The following is a 20636-nucleotide window of genomic DNA, read 5'->3' on the forward strand; positions in this document are numbered from 1 at the left end:
GTCTGGCTCCTCTCTGCATTTATTTTTCCTAAATCTCTTCATTTTCACTGAAGAGAACAGACCTTGGTGGCCATGACGGTTGTTTTGTCTTGAGGCCCTGGCTGGCAGCCTGCGTCCCGTCTTCCCTCACACCCGGCTTATTAATGGTCAGCACGTGGCTTCGCACAGGAGCGACGCTCGGTCCACCTTAGCTGTGGAGCCGAGCTTCTTCACTGGCCTTTCTCTGGTCAGAGCTCTATCAGACCGTTGGGAAGAGGCGGCTCGGGACAGCGTATGCATTACAAAAATCACAGATCTTTAAGGCTGGAGGAATCCTGGAGTCAGAGACCTCATTTTCAGCTGAGGAAGTGGAGGCTCCACAGGGGACTGGAAAGGGCACAGAATGCCTATTTTGGTAGCGGTCTGAAGCTGGCCTGTCTAGCGTGGGAGCCACCGGCTGCTGTGAGAACCTGAAACGTGGTGGGTCCACTGGAAGGGCAAATCAAACGCTGGGTTTCTAAGACTTAGTATAAAAAAATTCAAAATTTCTAATCAATATTTTATATTGATTACAAGTTGAAATGATAATGATTTGGATATTTTTGGATAAAGTATATTAAAATTAATCTCACTTTTTTTTCACTTTTTTAATGGGGCAACTAGAATATTAAAAATTATCTATGTGGTTCACATACTATTTCTTCTGGGCAGCGCTGGTCTAGAAAAAAGGCTATGTGGGTAACTTCTGGTCTCAAGGCCCTCTGCAGGACACTGAACTGTTTTAACACGTAGTCTTACTTTGATTTTAACTTTTGTCTTGAAAATGAGTGGAGATAAAAGACAAAAGGTTTTTGCTACTGTTATAATTTGGGTGTTATCATAGAGCCTTCTGAATTTATAGACTTGTGAATGTGCGTAGCTGGAGTGATTGGTCCCAGCATGTGCTCTTTGAACTGGAGAAAATAAAATGAGCAAATTCACTGTATTCACAATAGGTCTGTCTTCAGGAAAAACAAATGTCTCATTTCCCTGTTTGATTTCTGATGTTTCTACCATTCTTTTTTTAAAAGATTTATGTATGTATGTATGTATGTATTTATCAGAGAAAGGGGGAGAGAGAGAGAGAGAGAGCACAAGCAGGGCAGCAGCAGGCAGAGGGAGAAGCACGCTCCCGCTGAGCAAGGAGCCCGACGCGGAACTCGATCCCAGGACCCTGAGATCATGACCTGAGCCGAAGGTCTCAGATGCGTAACTGACTGAGCCACCCGGGTGTCACCATTTCCACCATTCTTAACTGGACTAAAAGCATCTGTGATGTGACTAAAATTTTTAAATACAAGAAATCAGATAAGCACTCATTCCATGATAACAGAGTTGCTTTTGCAAAGCATAAGAATGCCCATGAAATCATTTTAGTAACTGTTGCTATTATGTCGAACCATGAATACTGTTACTGTTAAGGATTAAGGATTTCTTTTAAAAGGGTTATTATGGGAAGGATTCCCCGGCCCCCAATATTCATATGAGTTTTACCAGCAGTTCATTAAAAAACAATGGAAACAGACTTTTTTTTTTTTTTTGAAGATGCAGGTGACGTTAAAACATCAATTTTTAGAGTGAAGCATGGACTATTTGCCTGCCAGCGTATCCAGCTGAGACCGTTGTACTCACCAAGCTGCTACCTTACCTTTGTATTTTTCTGTTTGAGTCCTTAAAAGCTCTGCACATTTTGTCTCTTCCTCCTGTATTTCCAGATGAAAGCGACATTCTGGGTGAACACCGTTCACCTGGTCAAGGTTTAAAAAAAACAGAAGTAACTAAAAATTTCACCGTAAGAGGAAAGTCAAACAACACTTTTACAAAACAAAACAAAACAAAACAGCTCATGGCTCTAAACTGCTTCCCAAATAACACTCACTTAAAAGCAATCACATTCATATTTTTAGCATGGTTATTTAAAAAAATTACTTTGTAAAGGACCTTCAACACAAATATAAACCTAATAGAATATTTTTTTTTGAGCAGGAAAACAACTTACTAACATAATACATTGTATGTTGTTAGTACTAATTTGGCAGCAATCGAGTTTTTTAATCCAATGATCTTTCAATATTTGACTCTTCCATTTCATAGCCCTTGATTTAATTAAAGTACATACATGTCCACTCATAAGACTATTAATGACCACATGCTATTCCCAGACGCCAGCACGCCTCATCTAAGGACAGCCTCTGCACTCACTGAACAGAGCTCTAATAGGATAACTTTATTTGTAGAGCCTGCAGGTCACATCTGAAACTTTAGAATTTGGTACGAAGAAGATTTTACAAAGATTAGAGGGGTAAGTTGGGAAAGGAGGAGAGGGAGGGGTATTATCACTATGGCCGCCACTAAGCTAGAGGTGGGGGATCTGTCCTAGGAACTAAAGCTGCCCCACAGACAGTGATGAATATTGCCTATTATGTGTGCAAAAGACAGAACTGCACCTTTCAGTCTTAGAAGAAAAAGTCTCTGATCTCTGTTTTTATGAAAATCCAACGTTCTCTTTTTTTATTTCTCCCCACCCCAAGTACTCGTACTGCAGGCTGGAGCTGCACACCCCCTCCCGTGTCTGAACAAAATTTTACTTTTACTGTAAGACAATCATACTCTGGGTATATTATCAAAATGTTCAATTAGGGCTCTCACCAGAAATAAAGTTTCTAAACAGAATTAAAAGAAGTAAAGGCTGGTACTTTTGCCACATTTACCTTCATTTTTAAAAAGACACAAAGTTCCTCCCCCTCAGCTCATTACTAGCCAACCACCAACTGTAGAAACTCCTGGTTTCAAACAGAACGCGCTTGTCAATGGCCTTCAAATTTCAGAATTAGGAAAATTATGTTGACTTAAAAAATGTTCGTCAAGGTATAAAAAGACACTATGGTTCCTGACATTCTTGTAGCATGCAGAGCAATGGCTGACTTTGGGACATCTAGAAATCAGAGCTGTATTCGCTAGAATAATTCCTGGTCCTTCTAAGAAACTAGCTCTTTCAAAGCATTAAAACTACTAACAAGGGTCTTCTTAAACCCCCCTTCCTCTGAGGGAGGACAGACCTGGTAACCTTCATACCAGACAAGGGAGCTTTGTAGGTTCTCAGCCCCTAGATACGGAGACAACCTCCCCACACAGCCCTGCCCGCGGCTTCACGACCTCGGCCGCAATCCGTACAAACGAGCAAGCCCGGCTTCGCTGGGGGAGGGAAGCAAGAAACCGGGTTGACGATTCCCTTCGAATATACGGCAGAACTCTTAGAGAACGCAGCCGTGCGGCCCCCGACAAACCACGGCCCCGGTGTCATTTGCTCCGGTGCCCACAGAACCGGAGTCTCCCCGGAGCGCACGCAGACCGGGCACGAGCACCAGGAAGCGGCGGCAGGGGTACTCAGTGACACGGCCAACTCCGGACTCCCGCGGGCACCTGAAGCCCGCGCAGGTGGCCGCAGCCCTGTCCCGCCTGGAAGAAGCGGCCGAGACCAGCTCCTCTCTGACCAGCGTCTTGGAGGAAACGGAATCCTGCTTCTAGCAAATCCCGGGCGGCGGACGGGACCGACACATGCGCCTCCCTGCCCGAGTCCTAGCTCTGACCCGCGGGGAAGGGTCCCGGAGCTCCCCAGACGACCTCGTCCCCGACCCCGTTCCCGACCCCGGACCGGACCCCGGCCGGCGAGGGTCCCCGGGCCCGCCCCGTGCCCCGCGCCTGCACGCGGGAGGGACGCGCAGCCGGCGCGAGCCGCGCTCCTCTCCCCGGAGGGAGGACGCGTGCCGAGGCGCAGGCAGAGCAGGGGTCGCAGGACGCACTCACGGGGGCGAGCAGCCAGCCGCAGCAGGTCAGCAGCGTGGGCGGCAGCAGCGCGGGCGCCCTCATCCCGGCTCCGCCGATGCCAACATGGGCCGAGCCGCGGGCGCGCACCCCCGACTCCGGCCCCGCGCCCCCAGCTCCGGCGGTCGCAGCGCCGTGCGCCCTGCAGCTGCCGCGGGGCTGCTGGAGCGCGTGGGCCGGCCGCCTGGTTCCCCGCGGGCCGCCGGCCCTGGCTGCACCCCGCGTCCGGCGGCTCCGCCCCCCGCGCCCGCGGCCCCGCCCCGCGCCCCTTCCTCCCCACGGTCCCCCACTCTCCCTTGGCTTTCCTCCCTGCGCCCCCAGCTCCTCTCCTCCCAGCTCCGCGCACTCTACCCTTGGCCCCAGGCGCTTCCTCCCGCACACCCGCGCCCCCGCCCCGCGCCCCCTCCTGCGCCCCCGCCCCGCGTCCCCGCCCCGCGCCCCCTCCTGCGCCATACCGCCCTGCTCCAGCCTTACCCCGCGCCTTCAGCGGCTGGAGGAACAGTGAGGAGCTGAGCACAGGTAGGCGGAGGGCTTGCACTGCCCGCCAGACTCCAAGTGGAGAGGTCAGGGGAAGAGCGACTTGGGAGTGACCCTCTGGGAACAGGGAAATAGGACTTAAGGCGTGAACCCCCATGGGTTTGCACCTACTTATGTCCTCTTTGTTAAATAATAAGCTAAGGACGCCCAAGAAAATGTCAAGAAACGCAGTTAGGGTGGGTGTGCTGCCTTCGAAGCTGGTGGGGTTGGGTTGGGGCAACTGGGTTAGAGTGCATTGGGGTGTGGGCCGACTCCCCGTGGCGGCGTGTCCTGCCTGAGTCAAACCAGGAAAGCCATTCTGTCCTCCAGACTGGCATCTGCAGGGGGGCCTGAGACTGAAATGGGCATTTCCGAAGCATCCTGTCAGCTGTTAACATCCCAAAGGGTTATTTTAGCATTAGAGCTGGTTGCTATCCAGCAAATGGAAAAAGCACCTAGAAATGAAAAATGAAACAGGTAATTTTTGTTGTGATTTTAACTTTCCGTGTGAAAATAATTTCAAACTTATACAAAAGTTAGAATAAGAAGAGTACAAAGAGTATCCTTTTACCCTTTACTTAGATTCAGCTATTAAAGTTTTACCTCATTGGCTTTTTATCATTTGTGTCCTCTCTGACCACTCTAAACCCTCACCCCATGTATCGATTAATATCTATCAGTCCTTTATCTATCATCTGTCTACCTGTCTGTCTATCATCTATCATTCTCTCTGGTGGGGAGCAGTATTAGAGGCCAAGATTCAGATGGCTCTAGGGGTGCAGCGTGGGGTCTAGAAACTTATTGACCCTGGGTCCAACTTGATAAAGATTCCTTTACTCACTATTCAACTCTGGACAAGTCAATGGACTTCTCTGAGCTATATTTCCATTTGTAGATGAGAATGATGATACCAGCCTTCCACCAAGGAGGTGGCTATAAGAATCAAGGTCATTAATGCATGCATGTTTTATTGTTAGGGCCCCCACTCTAAACATTACTACAGTGGGTTCAGGGCAAGACACAAGGTGTCTTCCCGTGTAGGAGTTCATATGATAAGAAGTAAGTGTGACCGTAATGAGACACAGGCTAATGCGAGAAGGAGGAGCTGGCTTCCTCTGGGAGGCTCTGTAGGAGTAGACGCCTTCATGTGACAGGTTAAGAAGAATGGTTATGAGTGAGAGATCAAGGATGGAGAGAGGAAGCATTTCAGAAGCACCAAGGAACAATGAGTGTGCCGAGAGCATCAGAGACATCAAGAAGTATGGCCAATTTGGGAGGCTTGAGAACCTGAAAGATCGTCTTGACCCAGTGGAGGACAGAATCTGTATTGTATGAGAGTCAGAAGTATATGCCCTGCAGGTGGAAAGCACAACAAAATGTTCTTTAATTCTGACTGTTCTTACCTCGTTTGAATTCCCACTATGTTGGGATGGGCGGTACCGTCTGTTTTGGGTAAATCTCCACTCTCCCAGGAATTTTCCTACTTGCCTTGCAGGGGGGCCTCTGTGTTCTCAGGGCTGGAGGAAGGGTTCCTCTGTGGGTGCCTGATATGGTAGACCAGTGGCCTTGTTTCTGGGCCTCTGGCACTGGCCTTGCTGAGGTGTGGTAGGCCCTGATTGTGCTGTGCTGACATCTTGCAGAAGCCTTGGTCCCTGCCCTGGGCTCTGGTCACAAGGCCCCACTGCTGCCTCCTGCTCCCTGAGACCTCTTCTGACCACACTCGCCCTCTGCACCTGCACCTGCCTATGATCTGAGGTGCCTGGGAGGGTGTGGGAAGTGTGGGACACTTTTCAGCTGTCCTCCCCACCTCCTGCCTGGACACCCCTTCTGCCAGCACCCCCTTGCCCGCACAGCACACACTTCCCGGCACTGCTTTTGCTGGTGGCTTCCCTGCGTTTTCCTGGCTCAGCTCTGAGTGGACAGAACCAAATCTCCCATGGTGGAAGCCGAGCAGATTAGAAGCTCAGAAACCTATTGATTTAGTGAAGGGAAGCCTTAGGGCTTTGTGGTTAGAAGAGAGTGAAATTGCTCAAAACTAAATACTTTCCTAAAGAGAAAAGTAAGCTTTGAATACACATGACTCTGAAGTCCTTCTGGTCCTTCTGCCGGAACTAGATGAGTAACTCCGGGGACCACATCTGCTAGCGTAGAGGGTCCTGCCCGCATCCCATGCGGCCACTGTTAATTTGTACCTATGAGGAAACTCACCATTTGCTGTATCCCAATTTATGTGTCATATAAAAGCCTGAATGCCAGAATTCAATAAAACCTGTACTTTTTCTTCCCTCCTAAAAAAAGCCTGGGGGTATTGGGGAACACTTTGTCATTTGCGCACTCCCACCTGTGTGTTGGGGGATCAGCAGGTGCTCACAGGAACGCTCTTCTGGACCTGAACGCTGGCCTTGCACCTCAGGGGTACAGCACATCTCTTGTGGCTGTGTTCTGAGTTCCCACGGGCACATAGCGGCCTGGCCCCTTGGCGCCCCAATACTCAGGGAACCCCGGAGCACAGATGCTCAGTGCATCGTGTCACATAAGACTGCATTAGTTTCCCCGGCTATGGAGTAGAATTCCTAATATGTGTGTGGCCTACTTCTCAAAAATCAAATATGAGCCATGGAGAGCATTCACGAGCATTTTGAAAAGTATATGGATGTGAAGTCCTGCCTTACGGTTGTGCCTCTGAGCCTCACTTCCGGCTCCGGCTTCCTGGGAGGACAGACACAATGCAGGCTCTGGCCCCAGGATGGGGCATCTGGGCTGCTAGTCTGCCCTTGCCGTTTCCGGCCCTTCCTATTTTCAACCGTGACCAACCTGTCCAATGAGATGGATTCGTTCGAGTAGATTCCTCTTATGCCTGTGGCTTTGTGAGAGTCTGGCAGTCCTCGGTCCTTTTCTGGTGAGAATCTCTTTTTCCAGATAGCAAAGGCCCAGTGCTGTGGAATAGCCAAACTCTCAGCTGCTTAATTTAAAAGGTCTCACGACCCTCCCCCCTCCAGCCCAGTCCTGTACCCGGACCCTGAGCCTGGGGTTGGGAGCTGGGCACAGCACGGCAGAGCGGGAGCCTTCTCTCCCTCTGCCTTGCCTCCACACCCCTTCACCACTGCAGCCCGGGCGTCCTCCAGGTCAGAGGGAGGGTGGGAAGAGTCGGAAAGCCCTACTTACTGGCACAGCACGGGCTGCTTTTGTGAGATCCGCAGGCCTCCCCTGCTCCCGCAGTCCTGGAGAGCCTTCAGGATGCCTCTCAGGACGCCTGCAGCTTCCACAGGTTTCCCTTCTGCTGGGATTATCTTTCCTCTGCAGACTGTCCTCCTGAAAGAAAGATTTTGAAGACGGTCCGTGGGAATCCAGAGCTGGCTCATGAGAATAAAAATGCACCCTTTGTTTTTGCCAGGTGGAGGCAGCCAGCCAGGTGCAGCCTCACCGTCAGGCTTCCCCAGCATCACAGTCACTCCTGTTTCCTTCACAGGACACAGCCAAGCTCCCCAAATGGATCTTGGGGGCTTCACTTGGGTTGAGGAAGGGGAAGCACGCCCTGGCTCCCTGGTGGGGAAGGGAAGTGTTGGGCACAGTGGGGTCTCTCCTCTAAGTCCTGCCCTGCTGGCCTCCTTCTCTGACTCAACTTGGAGCAGAACCTTTGGGGTCACTCCCTTGGCAGACCTCTGTTGATGGTCTAGCACCTCACTCTGGAATGCGGGGTACTTGGTCATACCTTTTTAGCCTTTGGGTTTAAATGCTGACATAACCGGCTGAGTCGCCTTTGATGTTCTTTGACATAGCTCTAGGCTGAGCCTGGCCCAGGGGCCTTCAGAAGCATCTGGAGAGGGGTCTGTCATTTGGGAATCCCCAGAGTAAAGGAAGCAGGGTGGTGGTGTGTAAGATGCGTCTGGAAAGGTGTGGTTTGTAAAAAGAGTGCGTTCTTTCAAGCAGTTACATGCTCACAGTAAAACTGAGTGGGAAGGACAGAGTCCCCATGTCCCCTCACCCTTCCACCCAGTGTTCTTTTTTTCCTTTAAAATTATTTTTATTGAATCATAAATGTACAACAGCTTCTTAACTCTACACATGCACTTATATTTTCTAAAAGGAAAGACGTTATGTCTTATTATGCCATGATCCTGGCTAATAGTGTTTCAAAACTTTGAGAAAAAGCTTTAAAAATGTTTCACGTGTCACCTGAAACATACAAATTTAGCATTGTCAAAGAAGGAATGCTTCTACACTCTTACAAAGATCACTAGAAAGAAACAACAATTAAAAAGCAAAGGAACTGTCTCAAAGGCATTTTAAGAAAAATAACCCTTCCTTCACAGTAAGGTAATGTTATGAATCCAGTGCATTCACAGAACGGCTCTCTGCTTCTGCTCTGGTGTCGTCTGCCATAGCACTGGGCACTTACGCATGACCGAGATACCCCGAGCTGTTCTGTTACCTCTGGGTCTCATCCTCTCCTGTGCATACAGTGAGAGAAGCTTAGTATCGGCTTCTCCCTGCATAACCCCCACTTCCTCCACTGCTGCTGGGACCCTGGTTTCCTCCACCGTATGGTCTCCCCATATTCCTGCTACCATCAAAGCTTCCACTCTTCATTGGACCATCTGTAGAAGGTTGCTGGTTATAGTTTCCAAAATCATTGTAATTCCCACTTCCATCATTTCCTCCTCCAAGGTTGTCAAAATACACCTAATGTGGGGCTCAAACTCACAACCGCAAGATCAATAGTCACCCGACTTAGCCAGCCAGGCACCCCGGTTTTCTCTTTATTAACATCTTATGCTATTGAGGGACATCACTGAAACTGATTAGCCAACGTTATGATTAACTAACGTCTGTAGTTTACTGTCTCCATAGTTTTGCCTTTTGCAGAATGTCACAGTTGGAATTATACGGTGTGTAGTCTTTTTAGGTTGGTTTTTTTCACGTACCACCATGCATCTAAGGTTCCTCCATGTTTTTTTGAAGCTTGGTAGCTCATTTCTTTTTAGCGCAGAATAACATTCAATTGTCTGACTGTAGCACAGTTTATCCAATCACCTATTGAAGGCCATCTTTGTTGCCTCCAAGTTTTAGCAATCTGAGTAAATGAATATTTATAAGTAGATGTTTTGTGTAGACATAAGTTTTCAACTCATTCAGGTAAATATCTAGGGGTATAATTGTTGGATCATATGGTAAGGGTATGTTTAGTTTTGTATGAAACTGCCAAACTCTTCCCAAGTGGCTGCACTATTTTGCATTCTCACCAGCAGTGAATGAGAGTTCCAGTTTCTCCACATACTGGACAGTGTTTGGCATTGTCAGTGTTCCAGCTGTGGGCCATTCTAAGAGGTGTGTAATGGTATCTCATTGTTTTACTTTGTATTTCCCTGAGGACATACAACGAAGAGCATCTTTTTGTATGCTTATTTGCCATCTGTATATCTTCTTTGGTAAAGTGTCTGTTTTGGATATTTTGCCGGTTTAAAAAAATGTGTTGTTTGTTTTCTTACTGTTGAGTTTGAAAAGTTTTTTGTACATTTTTGTATCTAGTCCTTTATCAGATAGGTGGTTTGCAAACATTTTCTCCTAGTTTGTGGTTTGTCTTCTTAGTTTCTTAATGTGTCTTTCACAGAGCAAAAGTCTTTAATTTTAATAAAGTCCCACTCACCAATTTTTTTTTTTTTGGATTGTGCTTTCGGTGTTGTGTCTAAAAAGTCACCACCAAACTCAAGGTCATCTAGATTTTCTCATATGTTATCTTATAGGGGTTTTATAGTTTTACATTAACTTAGGCCTATGATTCATTCTGAGTTACTTTTTGTGAAAGGTGTAAGATGTGTGTCTAGACTCAGTTTTCTGCATGTGGGTGCAGTCGTTCCAGCACTATTCGATGGAAAGACTGTCCCTTCTTTATGAATTGCTTTTGCTCCTTTGTCAAAGATCAGTTGACTATATTTGCCTGGATCTATTTCTGGTTTCTCATTCTATCCCCCTGATATATTTGTCTAGTCTTTTAACTGTCTTGTCTTTTAATGTATTCTTTCAACACTGTCTTGATAACTGTAGCTTTGTAATAAGTCTTGAAGTCTTGCTACACTTGTATTAGTCCTTTGACTTGGTTCTTCTTTAATACTGTGTTGGCTATGTGGGATCTTTTGCCTCCATATAAATGTTAAAATCAGTTTGTCCATATCTACAAAATAACTTGCTGGGATTTTGATTGGGATTGTATTGAATCTATAGATTAACTGGGGGAAGAACTGACCTTTTGACAGTACAGAATCTTTTTATCCACAAACATGGACTATCTCCCCATTTATTTATTTCTCCTTTGATTTCATTCATCAGAATTTTGTTGTTTTTCTCACATAGACCTGGTACATATTTTGTTTGATTTAAAGCTAAGTATTTCAGGGTTTTTTGGTGTTAATGTAAACAGTAAGTTCATCTTCCAGTTGTTCATTATCAGTATATAAGAAAGCAATTGGCCTTCGTATATTAACCTTGTATCCTGCAACTTTGCTATAATCACCAATTGGTTGTAGGAGTTTTTTTGTATTGTTAATTCTTTGGGATTTTCAACATAAACAATGATGTCATTTGTGAACAAAGACAGTTTTATTTCTTCATTCCCAGTCTATGTATGTTTTTTTTTTCTTTTTCTTGTCTTATTTCATTAGCTAAAACTTCCAGTATGATGTTGAATAAGAATGGTGAAAGGGGACATCCATGCCTGCCTGATTTTAGCAGGGAAGTATATAGTTTCTCACCACTAAGTATGATATTAACTGTAGGGCTTTCCCCTCCCCGATGTTCTTTTATAAATTGAGGAAGGTCCCCTCAAATCCTACTTTCTTGAGAATTTTTATCATGAATAGGTGGTAGCTTTTGTCAAATGCTTTTTCTACATCTATTTTATGTAATCACATGATTTTTCTTCTTTAGCTTGTTGATGTGATAGATTATATTAATTGATTTTTAAATGTTGAACCAGTTTTGCATACCTGGAATAAATCCCACGAGTTTGTGCTGTGTAATTATTTTTATAAATTGTTGGATTTAGTTTGCTAATATATTGTTGAGTATTTTTATATCTATGATCATGAGAGATATTGGTCTGTAGTTTTCTTTACTCACAATGTCCTTGTCCAGTTTTGGTATTAGAGTAATGCTGGCCTCATAGAGCCAGTTGGGAGTAGTCCCTCTACTTCTATCTTCTGGCAGAGATTGTAGAGAATTTGTATAATTTCTCCCTTAAATGTTAGGTGAAATTCACCAGTAAACCTATCTGGGCCCAGTATTTTCTGTTTGGGAAGGTTATTAAGTATTGATTTAATTCCTTTCATAGATATAGGCTTATCCAGATTTTCTATTTCTCTTTGTGTGAGTTTTAGTAAATTGTGTCCTTCAAAGAATTAGTTCATCTTACCTAAGGTATTGAATTCGTGGACATAAAATCATTCCTAATATTCTTTTATTATCCTTTTAATAGTGATCAGTAGTGATGACCCCTCTTTCATTTCTGATATTAATAATTTGAGTTTTCTCTTTTTTATTCTTGGTTAACTTGCCTAGAAGTTTATCAATTTTATTGATCTTTGCAAAGAACCAGCTCTGAGTTTCATTGATTTTTCTCTAATGTTTTCCTGTTTTCCATTTCATTGACTTTTGCTCTAATTCTTTATTTTATTATGCTTACTTTGGACTTAATTTGCTTTTTTCCCTCTAATTTCCTAAAGTGAAAGCTTAGATGACTGACTTTTTATCTTTCATCTTCTCTAATGTATGCATTCAATGCTATAAATTTCCCTCTAAGCACTGTTTTTTCTGTATCCCACAGATTTTGATTAGTTGGATTCAAGTCCATGTTCAAATAAAACTATCCCGTAAAAGAGAGCACATCCCTGTGTATATGTAGTGACAAGACAGTCAAAGAGCAGGAAAAGAAAAACCACTGAACTCAGCTTCTCTGGATTTACAACCCAGCTGGGACTGGCATTGCTTTCTCTCAGGCCTTAAAGTCCCCATCTGTGAAATAAGGAAGTTGGCCAAGATAATCTCTCAAGCCCTCCTCTGGTTCTAACACTTTGAGACTTTAATATGTCTTTGGGGAATCTGTTAATGTATGGAAATATCTTGTTGAGTAAATTTTTCTTTAAGGTGAACAAAACGTGAAAAAACCCCCACAGAATACCACTTTATAGGTAGGACAAGTATCTTATAACAGAGTATCCCCAATAAATCCTTCTTTATAATTCGTCATTCAATTTATGTGTCCCTAGTTATCACAAAATGCACTATTCTCTTAGTATTTTGAGCAAATTGTTATCTGTTACATCAACTAGGAATTTAAAAAAACCAAGATTTTGTTTTACCTTCAGTTATTCCTTCTCTAACAATCTTCTTTATGGAGACCCAAGTTTCTAACCTATACCATTTTCATTTTTTCTGAAGAATTTCTTTTAATATTTCTGGCAAGGCAAGTCTACATGCAATAAATTCCCTCAGTTATATTTGCCTAAGAAAGTATTTATTTCTCCTTCACTTGTGAAGGTTAATTTTGATGGATATAGAATACTATATTGGTAGGTTTTTTCCATTAGCACGCTAAAACATTTCACTCCTTTTCTTTTTGCTTGCATGGTTTCTGGAGAGAAGTTGAAATCAATTCTTTTTTTTTTTTTCTTTCTTTCTCCTCTATATGTTTATTTCAAGATTTTGTCTGTTCTTAAATTTCTGCAATTTGAATATGGGTACTTCCACTCATTAGAGAATAAAGCCCAAGCTCCTTACGGCAACACTAAGGCTCTTCAGGACATGGCCTTCAATACCTCTTCAGGCTTAGGGAGACGTATGGTGCAATGTGGAGAGTGTGGGTTTCAGAGTTAGATGCTAGACTTTACCTCTCCTGCTGGCTTGCTGAGTGTTCTAGGATTAACTATTTAAGGTTTCTGAGTGTCAGCTTCCTGAGTGTGCTATGAAAGGAAAGAAGTCACGCTCACCTTCCTTGTGAGAGAGAGGCACAGAAGGAGAGGGAGAGAGAGAATCTTAAGCAGGCTTCATACCCAGTGCAGAGCCCAATGTGGGGCTTTCACAACGCTGAGATCATGACCTGAGCCAAAATGAAGAGTTGGACCTTACCTGACTGAGCTACCCGGGTGCCCCCTCCCTTCCTTATAGTCTGTTACTTTTATTTCACCTAGCCTTTCTCCCTCACACCCCCTCCCATCAAGGAGACTGAACATTCACTAGGGCTGTGGGCTGCATGTGTCTCCTTTGCCCCCACTTCATCCTGTGTCTAGGTGTAGATTTTTTTGGTACTTATTCTGCTTGGTATTCTCTGAACTTCCTGGATTTTGGTCCCCACCATTAATTTTGGAAAATTCTTAGTCATTATTTTTTTCAAGTATTTCTCCTCTTTATTTCTCTTTTTCCTTTTCTTTGTTTCCCCACTATGTGTACGTTACAGCTTCCGGAATTGTGCCACAGTTCTTAAACATTTTGTTCCGTTTTTTTCATTCTTTTCTCTCATTGCATTACAGTTCTGGAAGTTTCTATGGACATTTCCTCAAGTTCACTGATTCTTCCCTCAGTCATGCCCAGTCTACTGATAAACCCATCAATGCATTCATTTCTGTTAAGATTGTTCTAATTTTCTAGCATGTCCTTTTGACTCTGTCTTAGAATATCCACTCTCTGCTTACACTATCTGTGTGCTCTTTTATGTTGTTCACTTTTCCCCTTAAAATCCTTAACATATTAATCATAGTTATTTTAATTTCTATGTCTAATAATTGCAACATTTCCGCCATATCTGAGTCTGTTTCTAATGCTTGTTTTGCCTCTTCAAACTGTGATTTTTGTCTTTTAGTGTGCTTTGTAATTTTTTATTAGAAGTTGAACATGATGTGGTGGGTAAAAGGAACTGAGGTGAACAGGCTTTTGGTATTAGTTTTTATGTTTATCTGGCCAGGAGTTAGGTTGTATTTGCTTTTAGCTGTAACCATAGATATTGCAGGCTACAATTTCCTCTAGTTTCCTTATTATTTTCTGCTCTGTTGTCTTTGGATTTTTTAGAGACTTCTCAGATAAGATCTGAGATGTGCTGTTCTTTCAGTGTCTTTCCCTGTAGTTACACAGGAATCATACTGATGTGCAGTGGTGAGGTGGGGCAAGGGAGGGCTTCTGTAGTCCTAGTGTTGGTCTCAGTCTTTTGGTGAGTCTATGTCTCCAGACCACGAACTTCTACTCTAGAACTTCTCGGTTTTTTCTTCCCCTTAAGTGGGACAGAATGGCTAGAGTAGGCTGCAGTTGAGTGTTTCCCTTTCCTCTGGGTCGATTAGGCTCTGATAAGACAACAGCAGGTTAAGGTTAACTAGTTCCCCCTGAGGCAGGTCTTACTAAGATTAGAGTGCTCTTGTGTATTTAAAAATGGGCTCGTTTCTACCCTTCCCCCCCCTGCTGGAAGCATGAAAGGCTTTTTCTCTGATACTCACTGTGAGAACCTGGCCCACTCGTGGAGGTAAGTCATAAAACTGTGAGGCCCCCTAGGCCTGGGTCCTCCTGCAGATTCTAACTTGCAGATTTATCCATAGTGAATTCATCAGTTAATCAGTTGCAGCCTAGGGTCTCTCACCCCCACACTGGTTCCTGCAAAGGTTTCTGCTTCTGGGATTCTGCTCCGATGAGCTGTGATTCTCTGCATTCTCAACCTCCAATTCTGGGAGCAGTGGTTTGTTTTCTGACCTCAATTCTGTGATGAATCTAAGATAAGTTTTTATTTTCAGTTTATTGAGCTTTTTCTTCTTGAGAAGACAGGAGTGATGCCTTCCAAGTTCCTCACGTGCTGAATTAGAAATTAGAAGTCTATTGAAAGCTGTTTTCTTAAAAAAAAAAAAAAAAAAAAAACAGAAACAACAAGCCAGAGGTAGGGTGGAATGTAGCATATTTTTATACATGTACTGGATTACTTTTAAAAGTATTTTCCAGAGTATACATCAGATGGACTCTAATATTTACTCAATATGTGGTTAAGTTCAGGGAGAATAATTCAGCTGATTAACTGATCAGCACGTTAGCTGATAAATCAATGACAAGATTGTCTGTACTTTTTAAAACCAGGAAAGCCTCAGTAGTTATAACCTTAATATTTTACATGCCAGGCTGACTTTACAGAGCTGATAAATTCAACCCAAAAGGCTGAAGATTAACAGCTTGGAGAGCAGAGTGACCTCCACTCGATGATGCCTTTTACATCTGCTGCACTCACTCCATTTGGTCTAGAATCCTTGGAACTAGTTCAGGCTGTGCATTATTCCAGCAAAAGTGAAGGGGAAAAACAGAGCAAACATTTCAACACACCTTCTAACTCTGTTTGGCTTCTACAGCCCACGCTCTGCAATCCTGCTCTGCGTTCCTCTTGTCTCTTGATATAAATTATCCCTAAATGGTGGAGTCGTTGCTTCAAAGCAGCTGCCTGCTCACATCCGAGGTGACACTAATGGCTGCTTTAACTTCCAGCAGTGAGCGCAGAGGGCACAGCCCAAGATCTCAGGCGTGGCCCCTCCTTGTCGTGTCCTTTTCTGCTCATACCTCTCCCAGGTCGCTCTCAAACAAAACAGTTTCTTCCACATTAAGCTAGAATCTCCCAGTGCTTCATCTCTTCCCTGGCTTTTCAAAAACCTCACAAATGGCATTTAGTGGTTTAGATGCCTGACTTACATGTATTTCTGTTCTAAGGGACCAAAGCAGCCAGCAAATAATTTTTTTTATTATGTTCTGTTACTCACCATACAGTACTTCATTAGTTTTTGTTGTAGTGTTCCATGCTTCATTGTTTGCGTATAATACCCAGTGCTCCATGCAATACGTGCCCTCCTTACTACCCATCACTGGACTATCCCAATCCCCCACCCCCTTCCCCTCTGAAACCCTCACTTTGCTTTCCAGAGTCCAGAGTTTCTCATGGTTCATCTACCCCTCTGATTCATTTTTCCCTTCCTTCTCCTCCAGTCCCATCCCTGTTGATGCAAATGGTGGGTATTTATCCTTTCTGATGGCCGAGTAATATTCCATTGTATATATGGAGCACATCTTCTTTATTCATTCATCTGTTGAAGGGCATCTCGGCTCCTTCCACAGTTTAGCTATTGTGGACAATGCTGCTATGAACATTGGGGTGCATATGGCTCTTCTTTTCACTATGTCTGTGTCTTTGGGGTAAATACCCAGTAGTGCAATTGGTGAATCATAGGGTAGCTGTATTTTTAATTTTTTAAGGGAACTCCACACTGTTTTCCAGAGTGGCTGCACCAACTTGCATTCCCACCAACAATGTAGGAGGGATCCCCTTTCTCCACATCCTCTCCAACATTTGTTGTTTTTTGCCTTGTCCATTTTTGCCATTCTAACTGGTGTAAGGTGGTATCTCAACGTAGTTTTGATTTGAATTTCCCTGATGGCTAATGATGTTGAATCAAATAAAAAAATGGGCAGAAGATATGAACAGACACGTTTCCAACGAAGACATATGAATGGCTAACAGACGCATGAAAAAATGTTCAACATCATTAGCCAGCAAAGGATTTAATGCCATTTATACCCAGGAAGGTGAATCCAGGGGGCAGGGCAAGCCTTTCAGATGCATGATGTCCTTACAGGTAAAACTTGTTCTGGATGCTTCCCCTCCCCCAGCCCTCACTTCCTCACCCCGCACCTCAAGGTTCCACCCTGTGAGACCGGGCTCTGCTTCCCACTGTCCTCCACAATCCCGAGCTGACTGTGAGCTGTTGGAGCGTGCAAAACTTGCCTCAGACTAGTGCTGTCTCTGGGTGGTGCTGCCCCCGCTTGGGTGTATGGAACAGAGAAGGGTTTCCGATTGTCAGCTCCTGGACACTGAGCGCCAGTGAGACCAGGTACAAAGTATCCCGCCATGCACACAGCAGTTCTTTACCACAAAGAACTCCCCTGACCAGACTGTCAACAAAATGGCTTGGGACTACCTGCTCAGTTAGAACATAGGCGGTGTGTTTCTAGGGTGATGATGGTGTGGGCTGAGTGAGGGGTGTCAGAGGTTTTGAGGCCCGTCTCACATGTTCTTTACAAAGGCAGCCGCGGCCACAGCGTGAAGAGAAGTTACATGCACAGGGAACTCTGCATGATTACCAAAGTCAGGATCTGAAAGACTGTGTTGCCTTTCAAAATGTGCCTGTTTGTGTCTGTTTTTTTTTTTAGGGAGAAGAGAAGAAAATGAACAAATTTGAAGGAAAACAAAATAAAGATCTCCTGTTTCTAACCACATATTCAGCAGAAATGAGAATTAAGAAGTCAAATTGGTAAATGGAACTTAATTTAAAAGTTTTCTTCTAAGATGAATGGGGAAGGATCATTAATGACTCCAGTGCCCTTGAATAATGATAATGTCCCCCAGGAGCAGTGGACGGACCACATGACAGTGAGGGGTTCTCTATGCTCACCTTTTATAACACAAAGCCAGAGGGGTTAGTGGAAATACCAAACAGTTCTGCCCGCCCTTTTATGACAGTAGTGGTGAGTAACCTCCGTCCTTCAGTCTCCCTCATACTTTTCATCTATTCTGTTGGTCATTTCTGTAATTCCACATGTGCTTTGGAAAGGGGGTGAGGGCACAGGAGCCAGTGTACGGGTTTTGCGCTGAGCACAGAGCGCTCCCGAGTGTTGCGCCATGCTGCCTGAGGTGAGGCTTCCCCAGACGTCACCTAATAGCAGCTGAGGAAAACTTCTCTCTCTGACTCAGGCACCCGATTGCACTTCTTAACCTGTGGTAGCTGAGGGAAAAGAGCCTCGGGAACCTAGGTTTTGCCAAAGCCCTGCCACACGACCCTGCATGATCATTTTACTTTTTGGGACACAAGTTTTCTCATTTGTAAAATGAGTTAGTGAACAAGCTAATAGACTATTCTGACTACATCTAAACTCTGAAAGCAAGCTACACTGATACTTAAAAATTAGCTGCATTTTCATATTTATTGCGGTCTTTGAAAGAGCAAAATGAAATGAAGCTTTTTACCTACTCTGCTGCCAGAGCTAGAACTGATTCCCTTTCTTATATATTAGGCATCTGTAGAAGACAAAAGCTCAGGACCGTTTTCACACCTGGAACCAGTGAAAGCAGTCTGTTATTGTGGTTGGTCTTACCCTCGCCTGCAAGCCAGTGTCCGTTCTTTATCCGAAAGAGAAAAGCATCGCGGTGGCCATTCACTTACCCAAAGATGACCTTTCCAGGAGAATCGCTGCACGGCAAATGCCAACGGCAGGAAAGCTGGTGAATGCCTCTGCAGCCCGGCTGGGGGCCCGCTCAGGTCTGCCTTCTCCGTGTTAACTGGATCTGAAGCTTGCTTATCTGACTCTCTGGTAGCTAAGTTCAAAGCAGTTTAGAAACTTTGAGTCAAGTTTATAAACAATCATAACAAATTAGAGGAGCATATGTTAAATTTTAAAAAATGACACAGGAACTAAAAGACAATGCTGGTGGGGTGTCATTGTACGTAGGTGACAATATGGGATAGTCTCGAAGGCATGGCTGAAGAACCGAGAAAACGTTATGCGCATGGTACGTTTAGAAAGCTGAGAAGTGAGAACATTTTTTTTAAAAATGTGGTTAAGATGCCCTCAAACTGTATGTCAGGATTTAAATATAGATGTTGGGTGGGGAGCGGGAGCTTTATATTGGATAGTAGGGGAGGGTCGTGCAGAAAAGTGGGGAGTGAGCCATGAAGAGCGGGAAGAAGATGAGGACATAGACGATCTGAGGGTAAATTTGTCAACTTTGACTTCAATTTTTTGCTGTGACTTTACTCTCAATTGAGCTAGTTTTGTGATTGTTAATTTTATACACTAAAATGCAGAGCTCTAATCTGGGTCTTTTGTATTTTTTTCTGTTTCTGTGTACTTTTGCTAATGCTTCTAAGGAATTACTTTATAAACAAAAATAAAAGTCATTTTTGAAATTTTTAGTGGAACAATATATACCTGCAGAAATGCATCTTCTTGGGTTTAGTTTCTTACTTAGCTTCTACCTATATCAAGTTTCATAAATATTTGCACGTTTGTTAGTGCGTCTGCCGTGCCGAGCACCAAGCCGGGTCCTAGGAAATACGAATAGCCAGGGGCCTGTCTCTGCCTTTTAGGGACGGGCGCCTTGGGGCCTAGCTCAGCCTTCTAGGAGAAGACATGCAGGGACACACTTGTATATACACAACATGCCGCATTGAGAAGATGGACAATTTTATCCCTCGTTTTCGTGCTGAGATTTTCAGAAGATGTTGGGACATCCCGTTTCCATCTGACACAATGTTCTTCAGTCCCAAATTGTAGGAAACAGGGACTTGCATGTTTTCACTGGAAGAGGGTCAAAGAATAAAAGTGTCAGAAGGCAAGACTTATCTTCCAGGTATTTAATTATTCCCTTAGTGACAAATTTGGAGCTTAAAAATATCAGATGAGGGGACGCCTGGGTGGCTCAGTCGGTTAAGAGACTGCCTTCAGCTCAGGTCATGATCCTGGAGTCCCAGGATCAAGCCCTGCATCAGGCTCCCTGCTCAGTGGGGAGTCTGTTCTGCCTCTGCCCCCCCCCCCACCGTGCTCTCTCTCAAATAAATAAATAAAATCTTAAAAAAAATATTAGATGAAAAATTTCCTGCACAAATGGGCAAGAGAGCAAACACGAGCTTTTTAGGCAAGAAGCGCCTGGTGGAGTGTTTTCCAGAACCACCTCTGTCTCCTGCCTTCTCCAGCTCATGCTGATCCTGCCAGGTGCCTGCAAGGCTTTACCTCCAGAAATACACAAGTTTCTGGATTCAACTAAATGGTGCACATGTCTGTTTTTTGAAGCACCTTTTCCCTCTTTACTCTCAAAAGCTGAGCCATACGTTGCACACACTGTGTATTACATATGTATGCCCCAGTGGAACCAGCTAGAACATTTCCAGAAACCAGGGGGCTCCGTGGCACCCCGTCCCGGCTGTCCTGTCTCACCACCCAGCACGGTTGTGTCAAAGCTACAATGTGGCCACAAGTAGAACACTGGTTGGGCCTGGTCTGAATGACTGTCCGGTACCGAGACCACAGCTGGAGCCCGGGTCACTCATGTTGATGTTTCATCACATGCTGATGTGTCTAGAGCTGTCTGTTTTATGGCTTCACCTCTCAGTTGGGTTGTAAACTTGTCAGGTTTGGGTCATGACCCACATTTCTGTCCCCCCTGTGGTACCAGGTAGAGGCTTCAATATGGCCATGTTTGCTGTGAGTTAATCTGCAAC

The 20636-nt window shown here is 44.5% G+C and overlaps 1 protein-coding gene and 1 long non-coding RNA gene across 2 annotated transcripts in view; one reads left to right on the forward strand and one right to left on the reverse strand.

The window, feature by feature from the left end:
• Nucleotides 1-3990, reverse strand: part of VIPR2 (vasoactive intestinal peptide receptor 2) — a 66995-nt gene extending 63005 nt beyond the window's left edge. The window contains exons 1-2 of the mRNA XM_026479249.4: nucleotides 3826-3990; nucleotides 1667-1766 (exon numbers count right to left, since the gene is read on the reverse strand). Of these exons, the coding sequence (XP_026335034.1) occupies nucleotides 1667-1766; nucleotides 3826-3888 (163 nt within the window). The 5' untranslated portion in view covers nucleotides 3889-3990. The remainder of the gene's footprint in view (nucleotides 1-1666; nucleotides 1767-3825) is intronic.
• A 290-nt stretch (nucleotides 3991-4280) lies between these two features.
• Nucleotides 4281-19237, forward strand: LOC130542070 (uncharacterized). Its single transcript, XR_008956362.1, has 3 exons — nucleotides 4281-4362; nucleotides 17572-17672; nucleotides 18433-19237. It is a non-coding gene; the product is annotated as an uncharacterized LOC130542070 (long non-coding RNA).
• The last annotated feature ends 1399 nt before the right edge of the window (nucleotides 19238-20636 follow it).

The sequence above is a fragment of the Ursus arctos genome, unplaced genomic scaffold (assembly GCF_023065955.2).
Source record: "Ursus arctos isolate Adak ecotype North America unplaced genomic scaffold, UrsArc2.0 scaffold_3, whole genome shotgun sequence".
Taxonomy (NCBI): domain Eukaryota; kingdom Metazoa; phylum Chordata; class Mammalia; order Carnivora; family Ursidae; genus Ursus; species Ursus arctos.